This window comes from Lutjanus erythropterus, chromosome 2, assembly GCF_056507025.1.
Source record: "Lutjanus erythropterus isolate fLutEry1 chromosome 2, fLutEry1.hap2, whole genome shotgun sequence".
Lineage (NCBI taxonomy): Eukaryota > Metazoa > Chordata > Actinopteri > Lutjaniformes > Lutjanidae > Lutjanus > Lutjanus erythropterus.
Window position 1 is genome coordinate 16211962 of NC_139318.1, and position 21430 is coordinate 16233391.

At 41.3% G+C, this 21430-nt stretch overlaps 1 protein-coding gene across 1 annotated transcript; it reads left to right on the forward strand.

Annotated features, from left to right (window-relative positions):
• Positions 1 to 3565: 3565 nt before the first annotated feature.
• ubap2a (ubiquitin associated protein 2a) lies at positions 3566 to 20554 on the forward strand. Its single transcript, XM_084729792.1, has 26 exons — positions 3566 to 3703; positions 4107 to 4184; positions 4446 to 4556; positions 8145 to 8307; positions 8452 to 8532; positions 8615 to 8678; positions 9040 to 9137; positions 9277 to 9335; positions 9447 to 9517; positions 10394 to 10574; positions 10692 to 10962; positions 11079 to 11383; positions 13096 to 13322; positions 13582 to 13867; positions 14054 to 14093; positions 14216 to 14390; positions 14611 to 14662; positions 15411 to 15729; positions 15885 to 15976; positions 16868 to 16918; positions 17036 to 17129; positions 17475 to 17891; positions 18378 to 18482; positions 18581 to 18648; positions 19500 to 19691; positions 19773 to 20554. Exons 1-26 carry the CDS (start codon positions 3608 to 3610, stop codon positions 19866 to 19868), a joined length of 3792 nt encoding a protein of 1263 aa, XP_084585918.1. The 5' UTR covers positions 3566 to 3607; the 3' UTR covers positions 19869 to 20554.
• The last annotated feature ends 876 nt before the right edge of the window (positions 20555 to 21430 follow it).

Here is a 21430-nt window from a genome sequence, read left to right on the forward strand (position 1 = left end):
GTAGACCACACTGCATTGTAATCATACACTGTAGAAATCATGTAGCTGTGCACATCTTCAATAAGCACCACAGAGAAATAAGTATCTAGACACTGAAATTCAGATTCAGTACTATTTTTGGTTGCACTTTCTTTTACAGTAATAAGATGTAATAAGCCATACTATAAGAAAACTAGACATGTTATTTATTACACCCTTTTATTAGACCATTATCAGACTTTCAGAGAAGGGGCACATTACAATAGAACTGTACTGTAAACTACAGTGTATTATTTTCCACTGTTAGATCCTTAGTCTTTATTAGAAAGTAATTATAGCGTAACAGATCTGTACTGTAAACAAAAGTGAAATCCCATATCGACTACTTGCCCAGTTAAAAGTTTAAAAATGAAAGAGGTAGAGGAATACTTTGTCCACGAATGACTGCACAGACCCATTTCCATATTGTGGGCAGAGAATGTGATTTGGCATCAGTCTTGATTACTTTGCCAATTCAGTGAGACCAGTCAAAGGTGTGTCACAAGAAGCAGATACGTGATTTCACTTTATTTTACAGTACAGTTCTGTTACAATGTGCCCCTAATTACCCTCTAATAAAGCCTAATTGGGTATGAGAAGGGATCTAATACCATCCAATGAAGAACATGTTTAAAGTTCTGTCTATTTTGACACAAAGCACGGCTTGCTACGTCTTGTTGGTGTACCAGTGAGCGGTGAAGGTTAAGAAGTTGGTTGTGACCCGGAGAGGAGAGCAGAGCATCTACCGCGGCAGCGTACGTCACGTGACCACCTTGTCTGCTGCTGGCCGAGTGAAGCGTGTTAGCAGGTAACAAAAACACAAATTTTCTTATGGTTTTCAACTTCACTTTCTCTACTTCATCGCCTTTACGCCATTAACTTAAGCGTGTTTTCGTCGAAATAGTTAGTCGCTGCCTCCCTTGTGTTGCTTTCGCGGGGCAGTGAGGGATGTCTTTCGCAATTTTTCTGTTGTCTTGTTCCCCCGGCGAGCAATGTCGGGATGGGATTGTGCTCCGCTCCGAGGCCTTTTTCTTTAGATTTAACAGAGCTATTTGTTGTTAGCTCGTTTGTCTGCTGTCTACATGTCGAGGACAAGTCTGATGTAACCGCCGATATCGTTAGATAACTGTACGGACCTATAAATACGCATAAGACCTTAGGAAGCCAGTTAGACGGCCGTTGGCTATCAACTTGGACCAGATTTAGCGTTAGATAGCATCGTTAGCTAGCCTCATCCCCACTGCACCGTTTGTTCAGTGTCGACGGTGTAGTGTCAGCAGCATTAGCATGTTAGTGGCTAACTTGAGTCAATGCTAGCGAGGACAAAGGGACCCTAGTACCAACAGCACCAAGTCGGTTAGTGTTGAGTCGACGTTACAAGACCCTGGTTTGCTTTTGCAAAATAGAAATGTAGCGGTAACCGTTACTGAATAGTTCCGTGTGTAGACTCAAGAAATAACTAACCGAACAGCAACGGGCTAACATTAGCGTCGGTTCAAAACAACGGTCCGCTGGCTTTATTGTTAGAATAAATTGTGGCTAATTGTCCATTAGCTGTAACTAGGTAGATGCTAATGTACGTAAACACATAACCGATATTTGATTTGTCGAGTCTGTATAGGCAAATAAATGTGATGGGCACTTGTGATGTGCAGAGGTACTGAATGATTGTTTTGTTGTTGTTTGTGTCAAAGACAGTCGATACTCATACGTGCGATAGGCTAATATTTTACTTATCGAATATGAATTGCAGCAGCTGCTGCAGGCTTATCAGTCATAAAAACAAACAAACATTTTTTACTGAAATTTCATTTAAAGCCAGCTCGTCCTCTTGCATTAGCTTTGTTCAGTCCAGCAGCCAATGGCAGGGGTGCATTTGCCAACGTCACTCAGGCACTGTAAGCTGGATTGCTATTGTTCTCTGACATAAAACAAATGGGTCAGTGGGGATATCTGTAGTTATTATCGTAGAAATGGACACCACAGTCACAGTTTGCTATTGAGATAGCATTACCTGCATTCATTCATTCATTACTTTGTATTAAGTAAAAAATATTTTGCATGTATTTGCAGGTGGAGAAAGCCCTATGTGTGTATGTGGGACATTTCATCCAAAATCAAAAAAGCATATTTTGTTCAGGCCTGTGTTGCTATATATCCATCTAGCTTGTTTTAATGTGAGTTGCTGAGTTTTGGAAATCTTGGCAATGGAGATGTCTGCCTTCTCTTTAGTAAAATGGGTCTAAATGGCACTTTGCTTGTGGTGCTCATAAGCGCCACAAAAATACATTTACAAACACCAGTGTTTCTTTTTAGAAATGATAACACAAACCTTGTTGTGACCAGTTTCATGTAGTCTTTCTGGTAGCTGAACAGTTTTGAATAAATAAGTAATTGCGATTATTTTGATTGATATTGCAGTTGCACTATGATTTGCAGGGTTAGAAGTAATTTGAATTATTTTATTTTAATTTACTTTATTTTACTTTATATTCACATTAAAATGATTCTAGTCTAATTTTTGCAGGCACCTGTAACAAAGAGGTTTTTGTTTTTCTGTAGAATATGATGTGTGAGCCAGGATGTCTCTGCAGCTTTACGATATTTAATTGCGCCTTCTGAGATTTGAAGATTGCAATAGGCCACTTTGTGATTTCTATAAAATGTCGATTAATTGTTCAGTCCTGTTTCCAATAGGTTTCACTGCAGATAGAAAGAAGTTTCAGTAGGGACATAGAAAGAAAGTAGTTCCTACATACAACTGCTCACAACAAGGACTGTAGATTGTCTAGGGTCATGATTTCCTTTACAATCTAGAGGCATTGCTCTTGAGGCACTTTGAGCACCACAAGCCATTTAGACCCATTGTATTGGACAGGCAGAAATCTCTATGGCCTATATTTCCAAAACTCAGCAACTCACACCAGAACAATCTAGACAGATTAAAAGCACTTAAGACCAGAGGAAAAATACATATTATTGATTTTGGGGTGAATTGTTCCTAGTAATATTTGCTACTGAAAATTATTAGTACTTGTTTGTGTATTATAACACACAATTATGGTGTCAAATGTCAAATACCCACAGAGAAGATTTCAGCAATTTATTTTAATACTTTAATGTTTTACTGTTTCTAATCTAGTTGCTATAATCTATCTAGCAGTTGGAGGGGATTTGGGGTCAGGTTGTACAGTGTTTGTTCTGCTTGACACACTCTGTGGTCTGTGCTGTTTGTAAGAGGACACTGGGTCGCTCTCCCTCCTTGACCTAGATTTTCAGCAAAGCTGCTCTGTCACCAGGCCAACTGTGTGTCTTACAGCCTCCATAAGGGCAGTATTCATGATTGTGCAATAAGGCTTAACTATGCTTACAACACATATTTCTGGCATTGAGCACTTGTTTTCTTCTGTGCACTCGCAGCAGAGAAAGTATTCTTGAGGCCCTGCTGTAATAACATTGTGAATGATCTGATTGGGTTTGTGTTTCGGAAATGATCTTTTAAAACTGTCAGTCAGTCATCTTTCCTTGTATCTTGTTTCCTTTGCAGATTTTTCTATTTTGTACATACAGAGTTTTGTATATACTGTATATGATGAGCTCGCTGGGCGGCGACAAGGCCCGGGGTCCTCGGGAAAAAGCGCTGCCTGCTGCCACTCACACATCACAACCACAGAAACAGATACAGGTGAGCAACCGCAACCACATGATCAGGAAAACACTTAACTTGCCTCTTAGGCACCATACACCTGTGTGCACACCACTACTACCTTTACTACCCTTGCCAACAAAACCACCGTGCACACATTATGCAAGAACCTTGGTCAAAACTGAAAATGATTTTTTTTTTCTTCATTCACTTATAATAGCAGCAATTAGTGATTTGGTAGACAAAGAAAATCATGCTTACAAATTCAATTTAATACTCTGACTGTAATAAATTAAAAATGAACATTATGGTCATGAACATTTGTTAAGGTAGAATGTGTGGCTGAGCTGTTAAATTGGATTGCATTCAATTTTACAGCCATTTGTTCCTTACTATTTTTTCCTGTTGACCAAAATTTTACCCATTGGTCTCCATGTTGCAGGCTACTGCTGAGCAGATCCGGCTTGCCCAGATGATCTATGACAAGAATGATGCTGACTTTGAGGACAAAGTTAACCAGGTGAGGAACACTTAGGGTGTTTGTCAGACACTACAAGGCTCATTGTCTGGCTGAGTCAGGGTGAGCTGTCACATTCTTCCATGACTCTGCATGCATGTGGCCACATGAAAAATGCGTATTTGATGCTATGAGGAGCATCTTGTGATACCATGACTTGTACTGTCATGTGATGCAAAACCAGTGCATGTTTTTTACTGTTACAGCTTTTTTTTTTGACAACTAAACATTCCTAATATGGTGTGTGTTTGTTGTTTTCTCCAGTTGATGGAGGTGACTGGGAAGAACCAGGATGAGTGCATGGTAGCGCTCCATGACTGCAATGAGGATGTTAGCAGAGCCATCAACTTTCTCCTGGAGAGTACCTCGGACATGGTAAATGATATTGTTTTTTATTTAATTTCCGTTTAAGCTCAACCTACTAGCCTACTATGGTTTTTAACTATATGAATTTGGTATTTCAGATAGTACGAATAGATCTCTTAAGCTTAGAAGACAGAATATGCAGCAGTCCTGTATGATAACTGTTTTCACTGAGTTGTGTTATTTTAAATTGTTGATATTTGTGAGCACAGTGTAAAAACAACAGCATAAACTGTGAAAATAAGTGAGAATAATCATTCATGCTCTAACTTTAAAATTTCATAAAATATAAAAAAAAGTAACCACTATAGCATCGTCACTGGCCCATGCTCCTTTCTACTGTTTAATAACCCTGTTTTGTGGTGCAATTGTGATAGTAAATGTGACACAGAAAAAAACAAAAACAAAAAGACAAACTCTTCTCCTTGCAATGGGAAAGGAGTCAGTCAACTATTTTAGCAGCTTTACCCAGGTTTAAAAAAATCCTGAATATACGCTGTGCCAATATTCGATTGTTACACAATTGGAAGTGACCCATTAGCCTAAATTATTCTTTAAATGCTTAATTAAACTTTAATTATGCATTATGCCTTTAGGCCTTTTTAGAAACAATGCAATTTGAGCTGTGCTTGTCAGTTTAATGTACAGCTTTTTTGATGCGTTGCATTGATAGTATTGAGATTCAGAGCACAGCGGTGCCGCTGTCACGTTTCTGAACACCCAATTAAAGAGAGATCAGCAGCATGTGTCATGTGAACAGGGGTTAGAACGTGAGCGAGTCCTGTCAGCAGCGCTGTTGTGTCAGCTATGTTGAGTTATCTTTGGCCCAAGGAAGAACAAAGCAAAACGGCCGAGTGAAATTCCAGAAATTTGAGTTCCAGTTTGAATGTTTGAATGGTGCTGGCCAAGTCATGTATTTCTTCAGTCATTAGAAGGGATAGAATAGTTGTTTCACAGTTTGAGTGTGGTGTTTTTTAGATGGTCAGGTTAAGCAAAGTGCATCCATGCAAATGTTTTATTTACAACTTAGATGTTTAGGAGAGTGAAAAAGGCAGTATGGGATTGGGATTGGTATTAGATATGAAAAGTTAGTATCACGCCATTCCTAATATGTGCTAAATTTGGTGTAAAAATGTATTGGTTTAGTTGTACTTGTTAGGGCAGGACAGCTTTTATTCCTTTATTTTTTTTTCTAGAATAGCACCACTCAATTTCAGGCAATTTCTGGCTGATCTGGTCTGATCAGTTTACTTAAAGAAAAAATAACTGTTTCTGCACAGTTTTATGATTTTAGGAATGGACCACAATTTTTAACTAGTCAGTCAACCCCCTAACCTTTTATTCATCCTTTAATGAGACCATACAGAAGTTACCTAAACCATAACAATGATATTACATCTTTGGAAAGGGGACAACATTTATCCTGAATGTCACCATGCAAATTTTTAGAACCACTGTAGTTCTCATATTATTCTGTTCTAGTATTAATGTCACATACACAGAACCTCTAGTGAAAGCAGCTTCCTTCATCAGTGTCTAACACCCCAAACACAATCACTGTTAAAACACATGTAAAGCGAAATGCAAGCCATTGCACGGGCTGTGAAGACAGCTGTATTGATTAAAATAGAATTGGATCTGTTTTGTCAGATGTATGTGAGACAGATGAGTGAAACACGCAGCTGAAACACACCCCCTCGTGTAGACAGCCTGTCGGGCTGTAGATCCATGTTAAACACATTGACAAAAAAGTCCAGGAAGATATTTATTCTCTCTGTTTCCTCAGCTCAGAAAAATTATCACTACCAGATTTTGAATTATGTAACATGCTCAGAGGATGATGGAATGTTGTGGAAAAACACAGGGTTGTTGTGTATATGCTGTTAAAAACAAATTCTGGAAACAAAAAACAAGCAGTTGACATCCTAGTAAAATCAGTCTTGAGGTGTCCTCTGCCATAGTGACTGTAAAGCTGTAAACTTTCTAACATCACAGACTTTTAGTGTGAAGGACCACTAATGCCTGAATGAATGTCCCAACATTTCTGAAGAATACCAGCCTGCACAGATGGCGAGGAGAGGCTGTAGGGCAGGGCAGGCAGCCAGACAGCTACCCATGGTGTTGTTTTGGTTTCGTGGAAATCTAAAAATAGCAAATAGCTGGTTTTCCCTTTTACATGGAAGACTCTTCTGTTATATGGTGTATGGTGTACACTGCAAGCCTCTGATTATGTCTGCTTTTACTGTAGTCTTCAAGATTTTAACTCATAAACAACAGGAAAGGAGCAAGAGTAAGTGTCTGCATAGTGACTGCATAATTATGAATATTATAGTCATTTAATAGGGATGCACCGATTGACCGGCCAGAGACTGGAACTGGCTGGTTTTCAGTGTGACCAGCCCTGACCGGTGACCGGCCGGTCAGCATCACATATCCGATTCTGTGCCCATCGTATTCACATATGTGTTCTGCACGATGGTCACGCCATACGTGCAGCAGACAAACTGACCGTGATATCACACCCACCACAGCGCTGATCACAGCTACACACACAGACATATGCTTGCATGAAGTTGGTGTCAGCAACAGATTCCAAGAGTAGGATAAAATCGAAGACAGTCTACAATGAGACAAAGCAGCTGACAGTGTCATAGAACAGCTGTAAACTCTGTAGCTCTTCAGACTAATGTTAGCCGGCAACAGACTGCTGTTCACTGAGGGGCAGTTAAAATCTTCCCTCCTGTTCTGGCTGAAGAATAAATGACCTGTGTCTCCTTAAACATTTTCTTATCCAGACTTGTTTAACTTGTGCATCTGTTTTTCTCACGGCAAAGTTTCACTGCAGCAAACTGTTGCACCACATTTGTCTCCGGTCTGTTCACATCTGGTTCCACATGAGATCACATGAAATCGCGTCCCGCGAGATTCCATGTTCTCGTGAGATCGCCTTCCCCGTATTCATAATCTTAATATAAAAATATAATTAGGCCTGGTTGTAACCTGGAGGACTTTGGAGAAAATTTAATGAATATTTCATAGTCAGTGTTTTATTATGAACATCCAATTTAATTTTTACAAGAAGAGTTGCAAAAATGTTTGGAAATGCTGTCAATTATAGTTCTTGGAAAGACTGAAAATTGTATTTGGCCAAGAAAATTGAAATTGGTGCATCTCTATCATTTAATACTGAATATCTAACATATTACAAGCCCTCATCCAATGTTTGTTTTTCTTACATAACACCATTACATTATGTACACTTCAGTACATAAGTTGGCCAAAAAAATAGCCGGTATCACAGCTTTTCTGTAACTGTTTCTAGAAATGATTGCTGTAGTGTTTGGTATAGTACACTAGAGGCTACTTTGACATGATACAACCATGAAATGTCACTGAAATAGAGACTGTACTGCTTGCTTTTCTCAATGAAACACATTTTCGGTGTTTAAATCTTGTTTTCTGCTGGCTTTTTTTGAAACTAGTGCAAATAGGAACACATAGGATTTCGCCAATCCTGCTACTTGTTTTATTTTGTTGTTGCATGTTTTGATTCTCTCTGTATCTTTCTATTCTTTCCTGTCATTCCTGTTCTCTGTTCAGACCTCATGGGAGACTGTGGGGAAGAAGAAGCCCCTAGTCAAGGATGGTCCATCAGAAAGCAAGGAGAACAAGGAGAACAGGGAGAAGAAAGGAGAGAGGGAAGCTAGCAAGGGCCGTGCAGCGGCCATCCGCAAGGGCAAGGGGGCCAGTCGCAGCCGACAAGGTAAGGAAGATCAAGTTCAGAGTCTCTTCTGTAGCTTCTTAGCATCATGTTTGATTAGATTAATGTGGTTTTGTTTCTGTGTGTGTGTGTGTGTGTGTTCTTTTTCTCTTTTTAATTTGTGCATGTGTCTTTATACACATTCAGGCCGCCCAGAGGAGAACGGTGTGGAGGTGGCACCGGTGGACAGAGGTTCAGATCGAGGTCGGAGGCTCAGAGGGGGACGAGGTGAGCAAATGTGCATTAAAACTCTGTCATTGCGCTTAACACTTGAGTGAATGTTGTTGACTTCTGTGTGAATAATCTGCAGGATCTGGAGGTCGAGGCAGAGGCAGAGCACCAGCAGGGAGCCGGTTCTCAGCCCAGGGCATGGGGTATGGTGGCAACAAACACATGCACATTCACAGGGGTTTTCACATTCTTTAGGTATAAATTAATTTGGATCAGGAGTATTTTTAGACGTGGAAAAGCCATTTTTACTTTTGTTTGCTGGGATTTAGTTTCTGGATGATTGCAAGTGGTGTGTTTTTGTTACAAATGACTTTGTAGTGTGTTTCCGCTACTTGGAACATTGCCTAATGAATAGCATAAATAATAAACAGTATTATTCCACACACTGTTTATAAGGAAAATAATTAACTAAATCTAAATGATTTCACCCACTGTTAACTGTTCCCTGTCCCTTTAAGTTTACTTCTGTATAACTAAATACACTTCTCCTTCACTCTTCCCCAGGACTTTCAATCCTGCGGACTATACCTCAGAGGCTGGGACGGGGACCACACAGACGGAAGTGTGGGACACAGTAGCCAACAACAGCACAGATGGGACAGGTGAGCTCACTCACGCTACTACTGTATAGCTCTGTGTACTTAATGCAAATATCTAAAACATACAGACTTCCTGCATCTCATTAACATTCTCATCCCACCTGTATTTGAACTTTGTGACTCATCATTGGTTGTCCCCTAGTTGCCTGGAGAAATACCTTTGAAGACTGGGCAGCTGAGGACTGGAGCGAGGATGTTAGTGTGAGTGGACACAGAGGGTAGAACATAACAGGATCAGTCACAGTACAGTACTTAGATGTATTTTTTTTAATACTTTTCTCTTTTCTCTTGCATTTTTATTTTTTCCTACAGCTCTCAGAGACCAAAGTGTTCACCTCCTCATGTGCACCTGCTGCTGAGAATCACATCACACCTGGGCAAAGGTAAGTAACTGGCTCAATTATAGTATAATGCGTTGGCCCCAAGCTCTCATTACAGTGAACCTTAATTCAAAACAGTTACCAACAACTTGGTCAACAAAATGCTCTGTAGTTTCAGTCCCATCTTTTCAAAAGTCTGTCAGCAATGAAGAAATAACTTTACTTTTGATTGGTATCTTTTACATACTGTCAGTGTATATACTGTAAAGTTAAGCTGGACATAGACTGTACAATTTGAGCCAGTCACTGACCTGATTTTTGAGTCATGGGACTTATTTTAGAGTCCGACCATATTTCAGCTTTGTCATGTGTCCTTGGCCATGCAGTGTACAGGAGGGAAAGTGGACTGCTCAACTGCTCCCAAATTGCCGTTGGACGATGAATTTCTGACATGTCCAAAATTTTGGTAAACTGTTATCAGGCTTTTGCACAGTTGAGACAGAGTTTGCCTGCGTGAAGTGGCAAGCAGAGCCTCTGAAATTGCCTTGATGACAGGACACATGATGTAGACAGAAAATATGGACAGTTAAACATAGCTAGGTCACCTCCATTTCTCTCTGCAAAATGGACAAGCCGTGCTGTCCACTTTGGTCCAAAGTGTCTGACAGGCCATTATATAATTTACACATACAGTGTGAGCACTCAGGTTATGGCTTGATGATTGGACTGTATAGTGTGAGCACATGAATCATGAGCTGATCTTTTGCTTGTACAGTAGAGTTGGAATTAAATGACAAAATTGCCCTGCTTTATGTTTGCCATGGCAAATCAATACCATACAGGATTTACTTGTACCTATATACAACAAATGGCATTGGTGACTTGGAGGTTGGAGTTCTGCAAGCATGTTCTAATTGACTTACACTGTTTCTCTGGTAGTCTGGACCTTGCATCTCTGCTGCAGAAGCCTGTGGGTGGAGGAAGAGAACCACCTTCCTCCTCTTCCTCCCAGAGTCTGGTCTTCACCAACTCCCACCACCACCAGCCACCACAGCAGCAACAGCAGCCACCCCCCAGCCGCAATGCCACCAGTAGCACAAGCTACGCTCATGCTGCTCTGGTACAAAACAAAACAAAACAGTTGCTTCATACACATTCCTCCATCTATCACATGCAAATAAAGGCATACATAGAAACAAAGACTGACAATTACACTCTCTCCTCCTCTCTCTGCCAGTCGTCGGTTCTGGGAGCTGGTTTTGGGGATTTGGGCCAGGCCAAAAGGACTCAGCCCAGCGCTGGAGCTCAGATACTGGAACAGCTGAAGGGGCCTGGCTTGGGTCCGTTACCCTCATCCCAGGCCGCACCTCCTGTCAGCACCCAAGGAAGCAATGCCTCCATCGGCAGACTGCCAGGCCTGGGAGCACCTGTACCTCCACCCTCTTCATCTAGCTGGGACATAAAGGCTTCAGAATCCAACACCACCTCGCTGTCCTCACAGTTCAGCCGTAAGTGGTCATAATGCAGCCATGTATACATGTCTGTTTTTTGTCACATACATTAATGTAGACACACATGTATGTCTATTTAAACTCATTTTCCTGTGCTGTGTTTGTATTTGCAGGTGAGTTTGGCCTGCAGCCTGAGCCTTCTCTTGTGCTGAGCCAGCTGGTTCAGAGGCACACCGGTCCCTCCTTACCTCTGGCACGTCAGCCCAGTCCTCCGTCGCAACAACAAGTGCCCCCTGCTTCAGCCTCGCCTGCTCCCCAGCACACCAGCACGCCAGCACAGGCAGGCCCAGTGATGGCTGCTGCTGGTGCTAAACCTCCTGCCCCCAGTGCAGGGCTGGACCCTCAGGGCAGCAGTACACCACAACAGCAAAGGGCGCAGCTTAAAGGCCAGAAACGAAGGATACCTCCCACATCGAAGGTAGGGGATGGATGTTGATGGACAGAAGGTTCTAATGTGGCTTATAAATAATATCTCAATATTTTTAGGTTACTCCACAATAAACATCTTGACATAATGAAATATGTAACATTTACTGTGCAAAATTATTAAATGACTATATGTCATCGGAGGTTAAGGAAACGTTCCAAGTTGAAATACTGACATCTACAACAACTAGCTACAGATAGCATACTCTCCTTTGAAATTTTCACTTTAGTCTGGAACATGTGTTTGTTGGCCTTTTTCACGTTTGTTCATGGAGTTAAAATTAATACTGAATGTTTCTGAATGTGTTAATGTCTGTTTATAAAGGTATATGTTAATGAAGTCTGGCGGGCAGTAAAGCTAGCAGTCATTGAACTCTGTTTGTGTTTGGCTCGTAGTGCTCACTTCTCGACGTTGGGGTGTTGCATATCGGTCCTTTAATTGATATTGGAATATTTACTATATTGTCCAGCCCTGGTTCAAATTACATGGATGCACATTTGGCTAGTCTTGAATTTGACTACAGGGTTTTCAATCCAAATCCTCTGTCTCAAAAAGTTCTCACTCTCCTTTGTAGTTCTGTGTGGACGTTCTGCACATAGATTATCAAGGCAGGAATGCATGTATATTAACTAGGGGTGTGTATCTCACCGACTGAGGCCAATTTGATACGTATCTCGATACATGTTCAACGATACGATATATCTTAGAAATTTTTAAATTGCCAACAATTCGGTTCAATGAAATTCAGCTCTGTCATGATACAACACGATATGATGCAATCCAAGATGATGCAATGTGTGAATCTCTACATTTTGATTCAATTAATGCTACATTTATAGAGTGCTATTAGTTGCAAAAAGAAATCCTGATAGTTTTACGAAATATAGTAACAGGAGAGACAGAGTAGACATTACAGTGGTGTTAACATCTTATTATGAATCTCATGTGTAAATGAGATCCTGTAGCCTAAATGAGAATCTGTGAACAAACTTTAAAACTGTTTAAAATATCAGTATTTTTTCAGTATTATGATTTGTTGCTCTGTTCCCCCACACTAATCAAAACCACAGCACTCTTCATATGAAACAGTGACCTGCTCTCTCAGTGACATGACGTCTCTGTGGGTCAGACTCGTGGCTCTGTATTCTGCTGTCCAACACATTTTGCATAAATGATTTGCAACAGTGTTTGTTATCTTTCTTATATAACCCAAAACTTATTCTACACTTGCATGTTATGAAAGTTTGGTGGTGCAACACGGTACAGTGTCACTTCTGTCACTGTTTTCAGTGTGGTCTGTTTTGAGGGAATTAAGAGGAGACACAGGAGAGGGAGGAGGGAGTGCTTGTTTGTATGAACGCAGCAGCAGGCGTCCAGCGAGAGCAGTGCAGGCAGAGGCAGGACGAGAGAGAAAACGGAGGAAAGCTACAGCTGCCAAAAATGCCAATGCCAAAAATGAAACGTATGCACATCCTCATGAGATGTATTGATACGCTAGTGCTGCATCGATTTGTTTTTGAATCATGTTCAGCTTTTTACTGATACAGGCCGTCTAATGTGTATGATACGAATGCATCGGTTCAAAGCCCAATGCATCGGATGCATGAGTGAATCATTACACCCCTAATATTAACAAATATGTTGTAAGTTATGAAATACGAGTAGTTTTGTGAAACCTGACTGTGTTCCCTCCCTGCTGGCAGATCCCCTCCACGGCAGTAGAGATGCCAGGCTCAGCTGATGTCCCTGGGCTGAATCTCCAGTTTGGAGCTCTAGACTTCGGCTCAGAGTCGCCATTACCAGAGTTTGGAGTTGTGGACAACTGTGTGAGTGCGGCATCCAGGGAGTCCACACCCGCCCCTGCCCCAGCACCCCCTGCACCAGGACCAGGGACACAGAGCCAGACGAGCCTTTACTCCAAACCGCTCAGGTACTGTCACTGATGACTGATCTCTTTTGTATATATTATTACAGAACTATGTATTTGATGATTTTTATTCTAAAATATTACAGATCAGATATGAAGGACTCATATCATAAAAGACCCTTAATGGAGCTGTTGTTGTTGTGTAAATAAATAATTATAGTACACCAAATGGCATCCTTTATTTCCTAATATACTAAATGTTTCTCTTTAATTCCCCCTCTGGACTAATTTGATCTAATAACTTGTTCTTCTCTCCCTGCAGTGAGTCACTGAGCAGCCCTATCTCTGTTGCCCTGCCACTGCCTCTCTCCTCATCAGAGCCAGTATATCACTCCTCCTCGGTGGCGTTGCCTAACCTCACTCCCTCCTCATTAGGGACTGCCAGCTCCACCAACCCTCCCTCCTCATCTTCGACAGCCTCCACCAGCTCTTCCTCTGTACCTTCCTCCTCTCACTTCTCCACAGTGGGGGGAAGTTACGATGGGACCATGCCCCCTCACACACGACTGGCCTTTTCCCAGAGCAAAGAGGCCACAGGGCCAGTCATGGTGAGTAGAAGTAGACAACAGAAATCCTATTTTTGGGGCTTTTAACATTTTGTAGTTGACTTTGATGATAAATCATTCAAATTCAAATGTCCCTTAGAAAAAAATGGGTATGATTGTCGCATAAATACTCATTTTGACCTGTTATCAGTATAAACAAACACTGAGCTGTGTTTTCTTTATCACCAGAATGGTCTGAATGGTGTAAGGACCTCTGCTGCTCTAGACAGTAAGTTACCTTCTACTGATTTATTTGTTCAGGACGTACTTTCTTTTGCAGCCATCATTTTTTAAGCTCTGCTATTTAGAGTCTGTTATAAATGAAGACCTTTTCTGTTCTGCTCCTTTCAGCTTCATCAGCGTCCTCCACACCAAAGCCAGAGTCGCCGTCTCTGAACATCAGCACCAACGGACCCTCAGCACCCTCCTCCCACTTACCCTCCACCCTGCCCTCACACAGCTCCACCACGCTCTCCAACCTGACACAGGACTTGCCCTCAGCCAGCCAGCTTAACTCACTCAACAGGTGACGGCCATACACATGAAGATTGATCAGCAGCTTTGATTAGACAGAAAAGGAATGTCAAAATTAATTGCAGAGTTGAATTTACTACAATTTTTTACAATGTTTGGCTAAACAGAAGTCTCTACCACTCTCCTTCTCCTGTATATTTCTTAAGCAAATGCATACTAAAATAATATGAAGTGGTCATCATCACTATTTCCTCTCTGCCTCCATTCTACAGCCATGTCAGCAGTCATTCCTCAGTTTCAGCTCTGGGCTCCAGCTCTCTCACTGTAAGTACCTGTCCCCTCTTCCACAATCATGATGGCTAAAACATTCTGTATGATGATATGCAACCAAAGAGATAAAATGTCACATAAAGCTGAATGGTTTCAGCATCATCAGTGTTCCATTACATGCTATCACATTAATACAAGCAGACAAATACAGCCAAAGGTTTGCTGATAGTTCAAAGAGAGCACTGTACTCAGTGCTGTTTTAAATAGCAATAAGGACCTCTAAAAAATAAATAAAGTTGCCTGATCAACATGGAACAAGACCTCAAGACCATGTTTGACAGGATGAATCATAAACACATTGAACTGCTTGAATTATAGTTGCGGAGCGGACACACAAGCACACACAGCACGAGCCACTAGACAAAAGCTGGTAAGATATGCAAGTGGCTGGTAGATTTTCTACACTCAACAGCCAAAAAATGCCAATGGTAATCTGTTGAGTGGCTGGAAAAATTTGGACATTCACTAGCTGGTGAATATCCAAGCTGGTGGACAAAAAAGTTTATTTTGGACATTGCTGCCAGTATGAGAGAGGACAGTTGAGACATGATTAATGCCATGAAAATATGGAAGTAATGGACTGATGCCACCTTGGTGTCCACAGTTAAGAAAACATTTAAGACCCCTGATTTGCAGTGTATTAATGCTAGCACATAGAGTGTACATGCACACACTCCCAAATGAAATTTGAAAAACAATTATTTTAAAATGAACCCATGTCCCCCTCTGTCTTTGTTCTCAGTACACCAGTGTGGACAGCAGCAGCGTGAGCTCCTTGGCCCCCTCCTCTGGCTCGTACACCTCATCGCAGCCCTCTGCCTCAGCACTTCACTCGACCCACAACAGCAGCAACAGTAGCAGCAGCAGCATCAGCCACCTGGCCAACATGCCCAACATGGGCAACAATATGAGCAGCACAGTCGGTGGCATCGCTGGAACCAGCGGACTTCATTCTGCTGCTACCGCCGCCACTACGGCGCTGGGACTTGGCTCCAATGGAGCTACTGCCACATCCAACCTCTCTGCACCAAGGACCACACCCTTACTCTCCTCCTCCACTGGTACACACATACCTCATGCACCTCAGCAATGTGTGATGGGATGTTGTCTTGTAGTGTTGTGCTCCCATGATGATACAAGTCCAAATAGTTTGCTGTTTCTTCACATGAAATGACAATATATGAGAGTGATGGATGTTTCATCATTGTGTTGACAGGTAAAGCTCCTCCTAATCTGTCCCAAGGAGTGCCACCTCTACTGCCCAACCAGTATATCATGGGCCCAGGAGGACTGCTGCCAGCATACCCAGTAAGCAGCCATTCAGAATCTAAAGTCATTGATTACATTCATATGCACAACATATTCTGGTTTTTGCCTTTATTCTGAAAAAGACAATAGTCCTTCTAAGCTGTTTATTTACTATGAGAATAAATATTCCACTGATATTGACTGGAGCTGCTTGACCCATTTTGCGGTTTTTAGAATAGGATTTTTTTTTTCAAAGTGCTGCTACACATGCCCAAAAAATGCTCCTAAAACCTTAATAATACTGGCATATCCCACATGTACCTGTACTGAATACTGAATATTGTGCTATTTAGAAGAATAGGGAAAAATTAGTGTGCATGTAAATGTAGTCAATGTTTTTTCTTTTAAAATCGAGGAACACAAAACAGGATTTTTTTTTTTTCAGTTCCACAGAGCTCATCAGAATGAAACTGTTTTGATAATTCATTAACTGTTGATGTAATTCTTAAAGCATAATAGAAGCAAATTGTTTACAGCCTTTCAATTATAGTGATTTACTGTTTTTCTTTACTATCATAATAAACTGAATATCTTTGGGTTTAGACTGGCAAAATAAGATATTTAAAAACATCACCTTTGACTTTGAAAGACTGGGATAGACATTTTCAGACATTTTATAGACATTGTGGCTCTTGATTAAACATGACAATTAACTTTAGTCTTTGGTATCTTTTAATAACCACTAATTAAACAGTTGTTTAGGGGTAAGTACTGGCTTTGGTTAAGAAGACCTACTTGCCTAACCTGACCTAATTTCCATGCAACCCCCTCAGAGAACTGTTGAAGATGCAGTTTTGGTTTTCTTATCAAGTACTCGGTGATTGTATACACATTTTTATTTCAACAAGTTTTGCAGTTTTGCTATTTGAACCTGTTCTTTATATTTTGCAGCAGATCTATGGCTACGAGGACCTCCATATGCTCCAGTCCAGACTGCCAATGGTGAGCTTCATCATCAGACACTTGCATCAGCTCTTCAGTTCTCTAGTCCATGCTCAGCTGTTTTAGCTGGTTAGATTGTTGTGTTGCTCCTCTCCTGATTGTCTTCTGTCCCTTTAGCCCTCTTTACAGGATTACTATGGAATCACATTCCCTGGCCCCACAGCGACTCTCTCTGGCAGAGACGGGAGCCTAGCCAACAACCCTTACTCAGGTAAACACCTCGCACCCTTTGTTGGCCTCGTCTAATGCTGCGATCCAGATAAAGTCAGAGGTTGAAATCTCCCAGTTGAAATTTCTGACTTGGACCTCTGGGTGTTTCAGGTGCACGATGTAAAATGTAAACAAAAAACACAGCTGACTGTGACACACTGTTTCTTTGCCAAATGTACACACAATTGAATTCTCAGCAGTGCAGCATTTATAAGCAAAACACAGGAGGAAAAATTACGCTCAAAATAACAGATGCCATTAAACACTTTTTATGTCACTTTACTAAATGATAGATTGTATTATTTAACTAAATACAGGCAAATATACCTCATGTTGCTTTTCTCAGGTGAAGTCACAAAGTTTGGCAGGAATGACTCCACCTCCCCGGCGCCCCCCACAAGCCTGGCAGCCCCGCAGCCTCCCCAGGGCCAGAGCCAAGGACAGAGCCAGGCGCAGCCTCAGCCCCCTCAGGCCCAGCCTCAGCCCCAGGGCCAGCCGCAGCACCACAGCAGTCAGCAGGCTTTCCTGCCTCCAGGCTACAGCTACACAGGCTTGCCTTACTACCCTGGGGTGCCCGGCGCTGTACCCAGTGCTGCTGCCTTCCAGTATGGCCCCACCATGTTTGTTCCTCCTGGGGGCCCGGGACCAGCCTCGGCCAAGCAGCACAGTATGGGCCTCAGTCTGGGAAACCCCTCGGCGAGCCCCTTCCAGCAGCAGACACAGCAGCAACCCAGTGGTTATGGCCAGCATACCTTCAGCTCAGGTTAGTGAGAACACCAGTTAATGTATATAAAAATGATCACAGTTTGGCAGATTCATTTAAATCTGCATGTAGTCATACCAGAGTATTATTTTTATATTCAAGGAATGTTACAATATATCAAATATTGTGATCGTTGTTATTTTTCTACTGACTGCTGCATTGTTTTTGTTTTTCTATTGTATATAGTTCATTCATGCCAATGTTTTGCACATGCTTAGGTTATGATTGTCATTGAAGAAGGAAAGCAGAAGCACATTTGGTTAAAAGGAAAAAAAATTTATACGCGCAGAATATGCACACGTCAAATTTGTTATTCAATCAAGGATTTTTCTGCAAGTTGTTATTTTTCTTTGTTATTATTGCGAAAAAATAGTATTGTTGACTTTTTATGGTGGTATTATCGTACCACAATTATATTGTGTGAATTTTTTGCACAGGAAGCAGTATGAATTGTTTGAATTCTGATGTTCATATTCTCTTGTCCAGGGTATGAGGAGCTGACAGCAGGGCCAGCAGGAGTGGACTACAGTAAAGGATATAACTCCTCCTCACAGGCACAAGCCAAATCTGCTGCTACTGGGCCTGGGAAAGGTAAGAAGAAAAAAACAAAAACAAACACTGTTTTGAATATCTTTCAATAAAAGTTGTTTGGAATTATAACGTAAATGTCGTTGCTGTCATTCTGCTAGGCGTCTCAGTAACGTCCAGTAACTCGGGTGTGCCAGACATCAGTGGAAGTGTTTACAATAAGACCCAGGTAAGCCTCACTTCAGTGCCCCACCCTGTTGTTTTGCTGCAGGGTGGTGTTAAAGGGATAGTCTGGTTTATGTGATGTGGGGTTGTATGAGATACTTATCAATAGTCAGTGTGTTACCTACAGTAGTTGCTATTTGGCATGCCTCTAGTTTGGAGAAGCAGAGACCAGTACCAGCACAAAGCAATGTTTCTCTGTGGACAGAGTCAGCAACAAAAGATATTGTAGCCACTTAAAAAAAAGATTGATCTAGAAAGATCCACATCTGTTTAAGTGCATGCTATATTTGAACTATTTTCATTGCGTCACCGTGCTATCAGCCAGTCTGTGGTGACCAGAAACTGCTGTTATATAAGGCAAATATCACTCTCGAAACCAATCATAGTTCATAGGCGAAATCAGTAATTTTACTTGGCAAAACATTGGAGCTGCTGCCTCGATCTGTTTATGTTATTGTGTGACTTCAGTGTTGTAAAATGAAAACTTCAATTAACAAGTCACACAGTAAATCAAACAATTCCTGTGTCCTGTGAGGTAAGATCACTGATTTCACCCATGGGGTGTGGTTGGTTTGAAGAGGGTGATATTTGGCTTATAAAATTGTAGTTTCCCATTAGAAAAAGCTATCTGAATGCTAAATACAGCAGTGAAAATAATCAAAATATAGGGTACACTTAAACTAATATTGATTTTTGTTTTCAGGTGCTTAAAACACCTTTTGTTGCTGACCTTGTCCACAGCAGTACATAGTTTACATATCTAACACAGCCCTACGTCAGATAATCCAAACTCTCTTTAATACATATAAATAATCAAAATTTGAGTTTAATTTGTCCTTTATCTTCTGTCTGCAGTCTTTTGATAAGCAGGGTTTCCATGCGGGGACCCCTCCTCCCTTCAGCCTGCCATCAGCACTGGGGGGTCCAGGGCCTCTGAACCCTGGAGCAGCTCCTGGAGGCTATGCACCGGCCCCATTCCTCCACATCCTGCCTCACCAGCAACCACACTCACAGCTGCTGCACCACCATCTAGCTCAGGATGGACAGGTAACACTCTCATACGTCGTTCAGCACCTTCAGAACTAAGAGTTTCCCAGATGTTTGACACGTATGTCTCTCTGTGTTCAGGGTGGTCCTAGCCAGCGCGGCCAGTCCAGCAGCCTGCAGCAGAAGAGCCAAGTCAACAAGTCGAGCTATGGCAGCTCCCCCTACTGGGCCAACTGAGACGGCTACATCTACGATGTTTGTGTGTGTGCATGGACAGACACCAACACACAGCACCACACCTGCGTATCTGACTGACATGATCATAGAGGGACAAACCATTTTACAACACAAGCTAAAACACACACTACCACCCCCCCCTCCCCTTTGCTCTGTATATCCCCTTTTCAAATTTATGGCTGTTGTATGTAAAATATATTTATGTATGTATTTATACAGTATATATGTATTGGTAGGACATAAAATGTGGTTTTCTGCATTTTGTTTTTATTTTGAAGGACATTTTATTTCAAAAAAATGTGGAAAGATGAGAATGCTAAATCATGGAGATGAAGTTGGTGAATATACTTGAACACAAGCATCTTGTGATGTGGATTTTTTTGTATGCATACATGAATCGAGAATGATGTACATAGATACTACACATCATTTTCACGGCAAAGGCCTTTTTTTATTTTAGAGGAAAATATGTTTTTGTAACTTTGGTCTCCCGCATCTGTGAATCCTTTTATTGAGGGTGACTTGAGTTGATAGCTTGACTTTTCTTTTTGCCCCATTTCCCTCCATCTGTCTCTCATTCCTCAACTCTTAACTAGTTGGCTGGTTTCATCAGCCAGGCCTTGGATTTGATGTCATTTTAACATTGGTTTAATCCTTGTTGTCCAAATTAAAAGTTATGAACAGTTTGTACGGGTCTGGCATCAATATTTACCAACCTCATATTACCTTTCTGGATTCAGACCCACAACTTTCATACACTTGCAGTGTTGTACTTAAGACTTTAATGTCTCCCCAGTCTTACCATGACATAGTCAAAGCAACAAGCAAACACTACACTATTAGAATATTAGATATACTAAAAAAAACAAAGGATATCACTATGGAAAGCATGTTCAGGACGGAGGCAGTATTGACGTCAGTATAGCTTTGGGTTTGTGCCAAAATACACAAAGTATTAACTCTTAAGGTCAGTCAACAGGTCGTGCAGGTTCAGAGTAACAATAGGTGTGTCAGGACATACACAGGTGAGCAGCATGTGTCACATGAACAGTTGTTAGAACGTGAGTGAGACCCATCAGTAGTGCCTTCATCATCAAGTCAGTTGTTACAAGCTGGAAGAACAAAAAAGCAAAACAGCAGAATGACATTTATTTACATTTCATTTTGAATTAACAGTGCTTAACGTAGTGCCTGTACACAAATGTATTATAAACAGATTGATTATTACGAGAGAGAAAAATATGTTATCAGCAGCTGCTAAAGATTGCAGTATCGTGTTGGACTTGAAAAAGTGGGATAGAGCCATCCTTAGTTCTGACACCAGTAACAATGATGTATCAGTGGTGCTCAAAAATAAAAACACATGAAGCACCATTTTTAACAGGGATGCTATGAAGTTTTTGGGTGTAGCTGATAAAGATAAAATAACCAATAATTTCACCTTTTTGCATTCTAAAAGTAAGTTTGTATTAGCTGCAGTTTATGGACACCTGAGAATGAGAAAGGCTCAGATGTAGTGAGCAAAGATGGAAGTTTTAATACAACACAGCTCTGACTAAATC

Bases quoted from the DNA above. Each gene is read 5' to 3' on its own strand.
- ubap2a (XM_084729792.1), top strand. From the start codon at position 3,608: ATGATGAGCTCGCTGGGCGGCGACAAGGCCCGGGGTCCTCGGGAAAAA. The intron at 10,963-11,078 runs GTAAGTGGTCAT...TTGTATTTGCAG, and splicing joins GCTGTCCTCACAGTTCAGCC to GTGAGTTTGGCCTGCAGCCT. The intron at 15,730-15,884 runs GTACACACATAC...TTGTGTTGACAG, and splicing joins CTTACTCTCCTCCTCCACTG to GTAAAGCTCCTCCTAATCTG.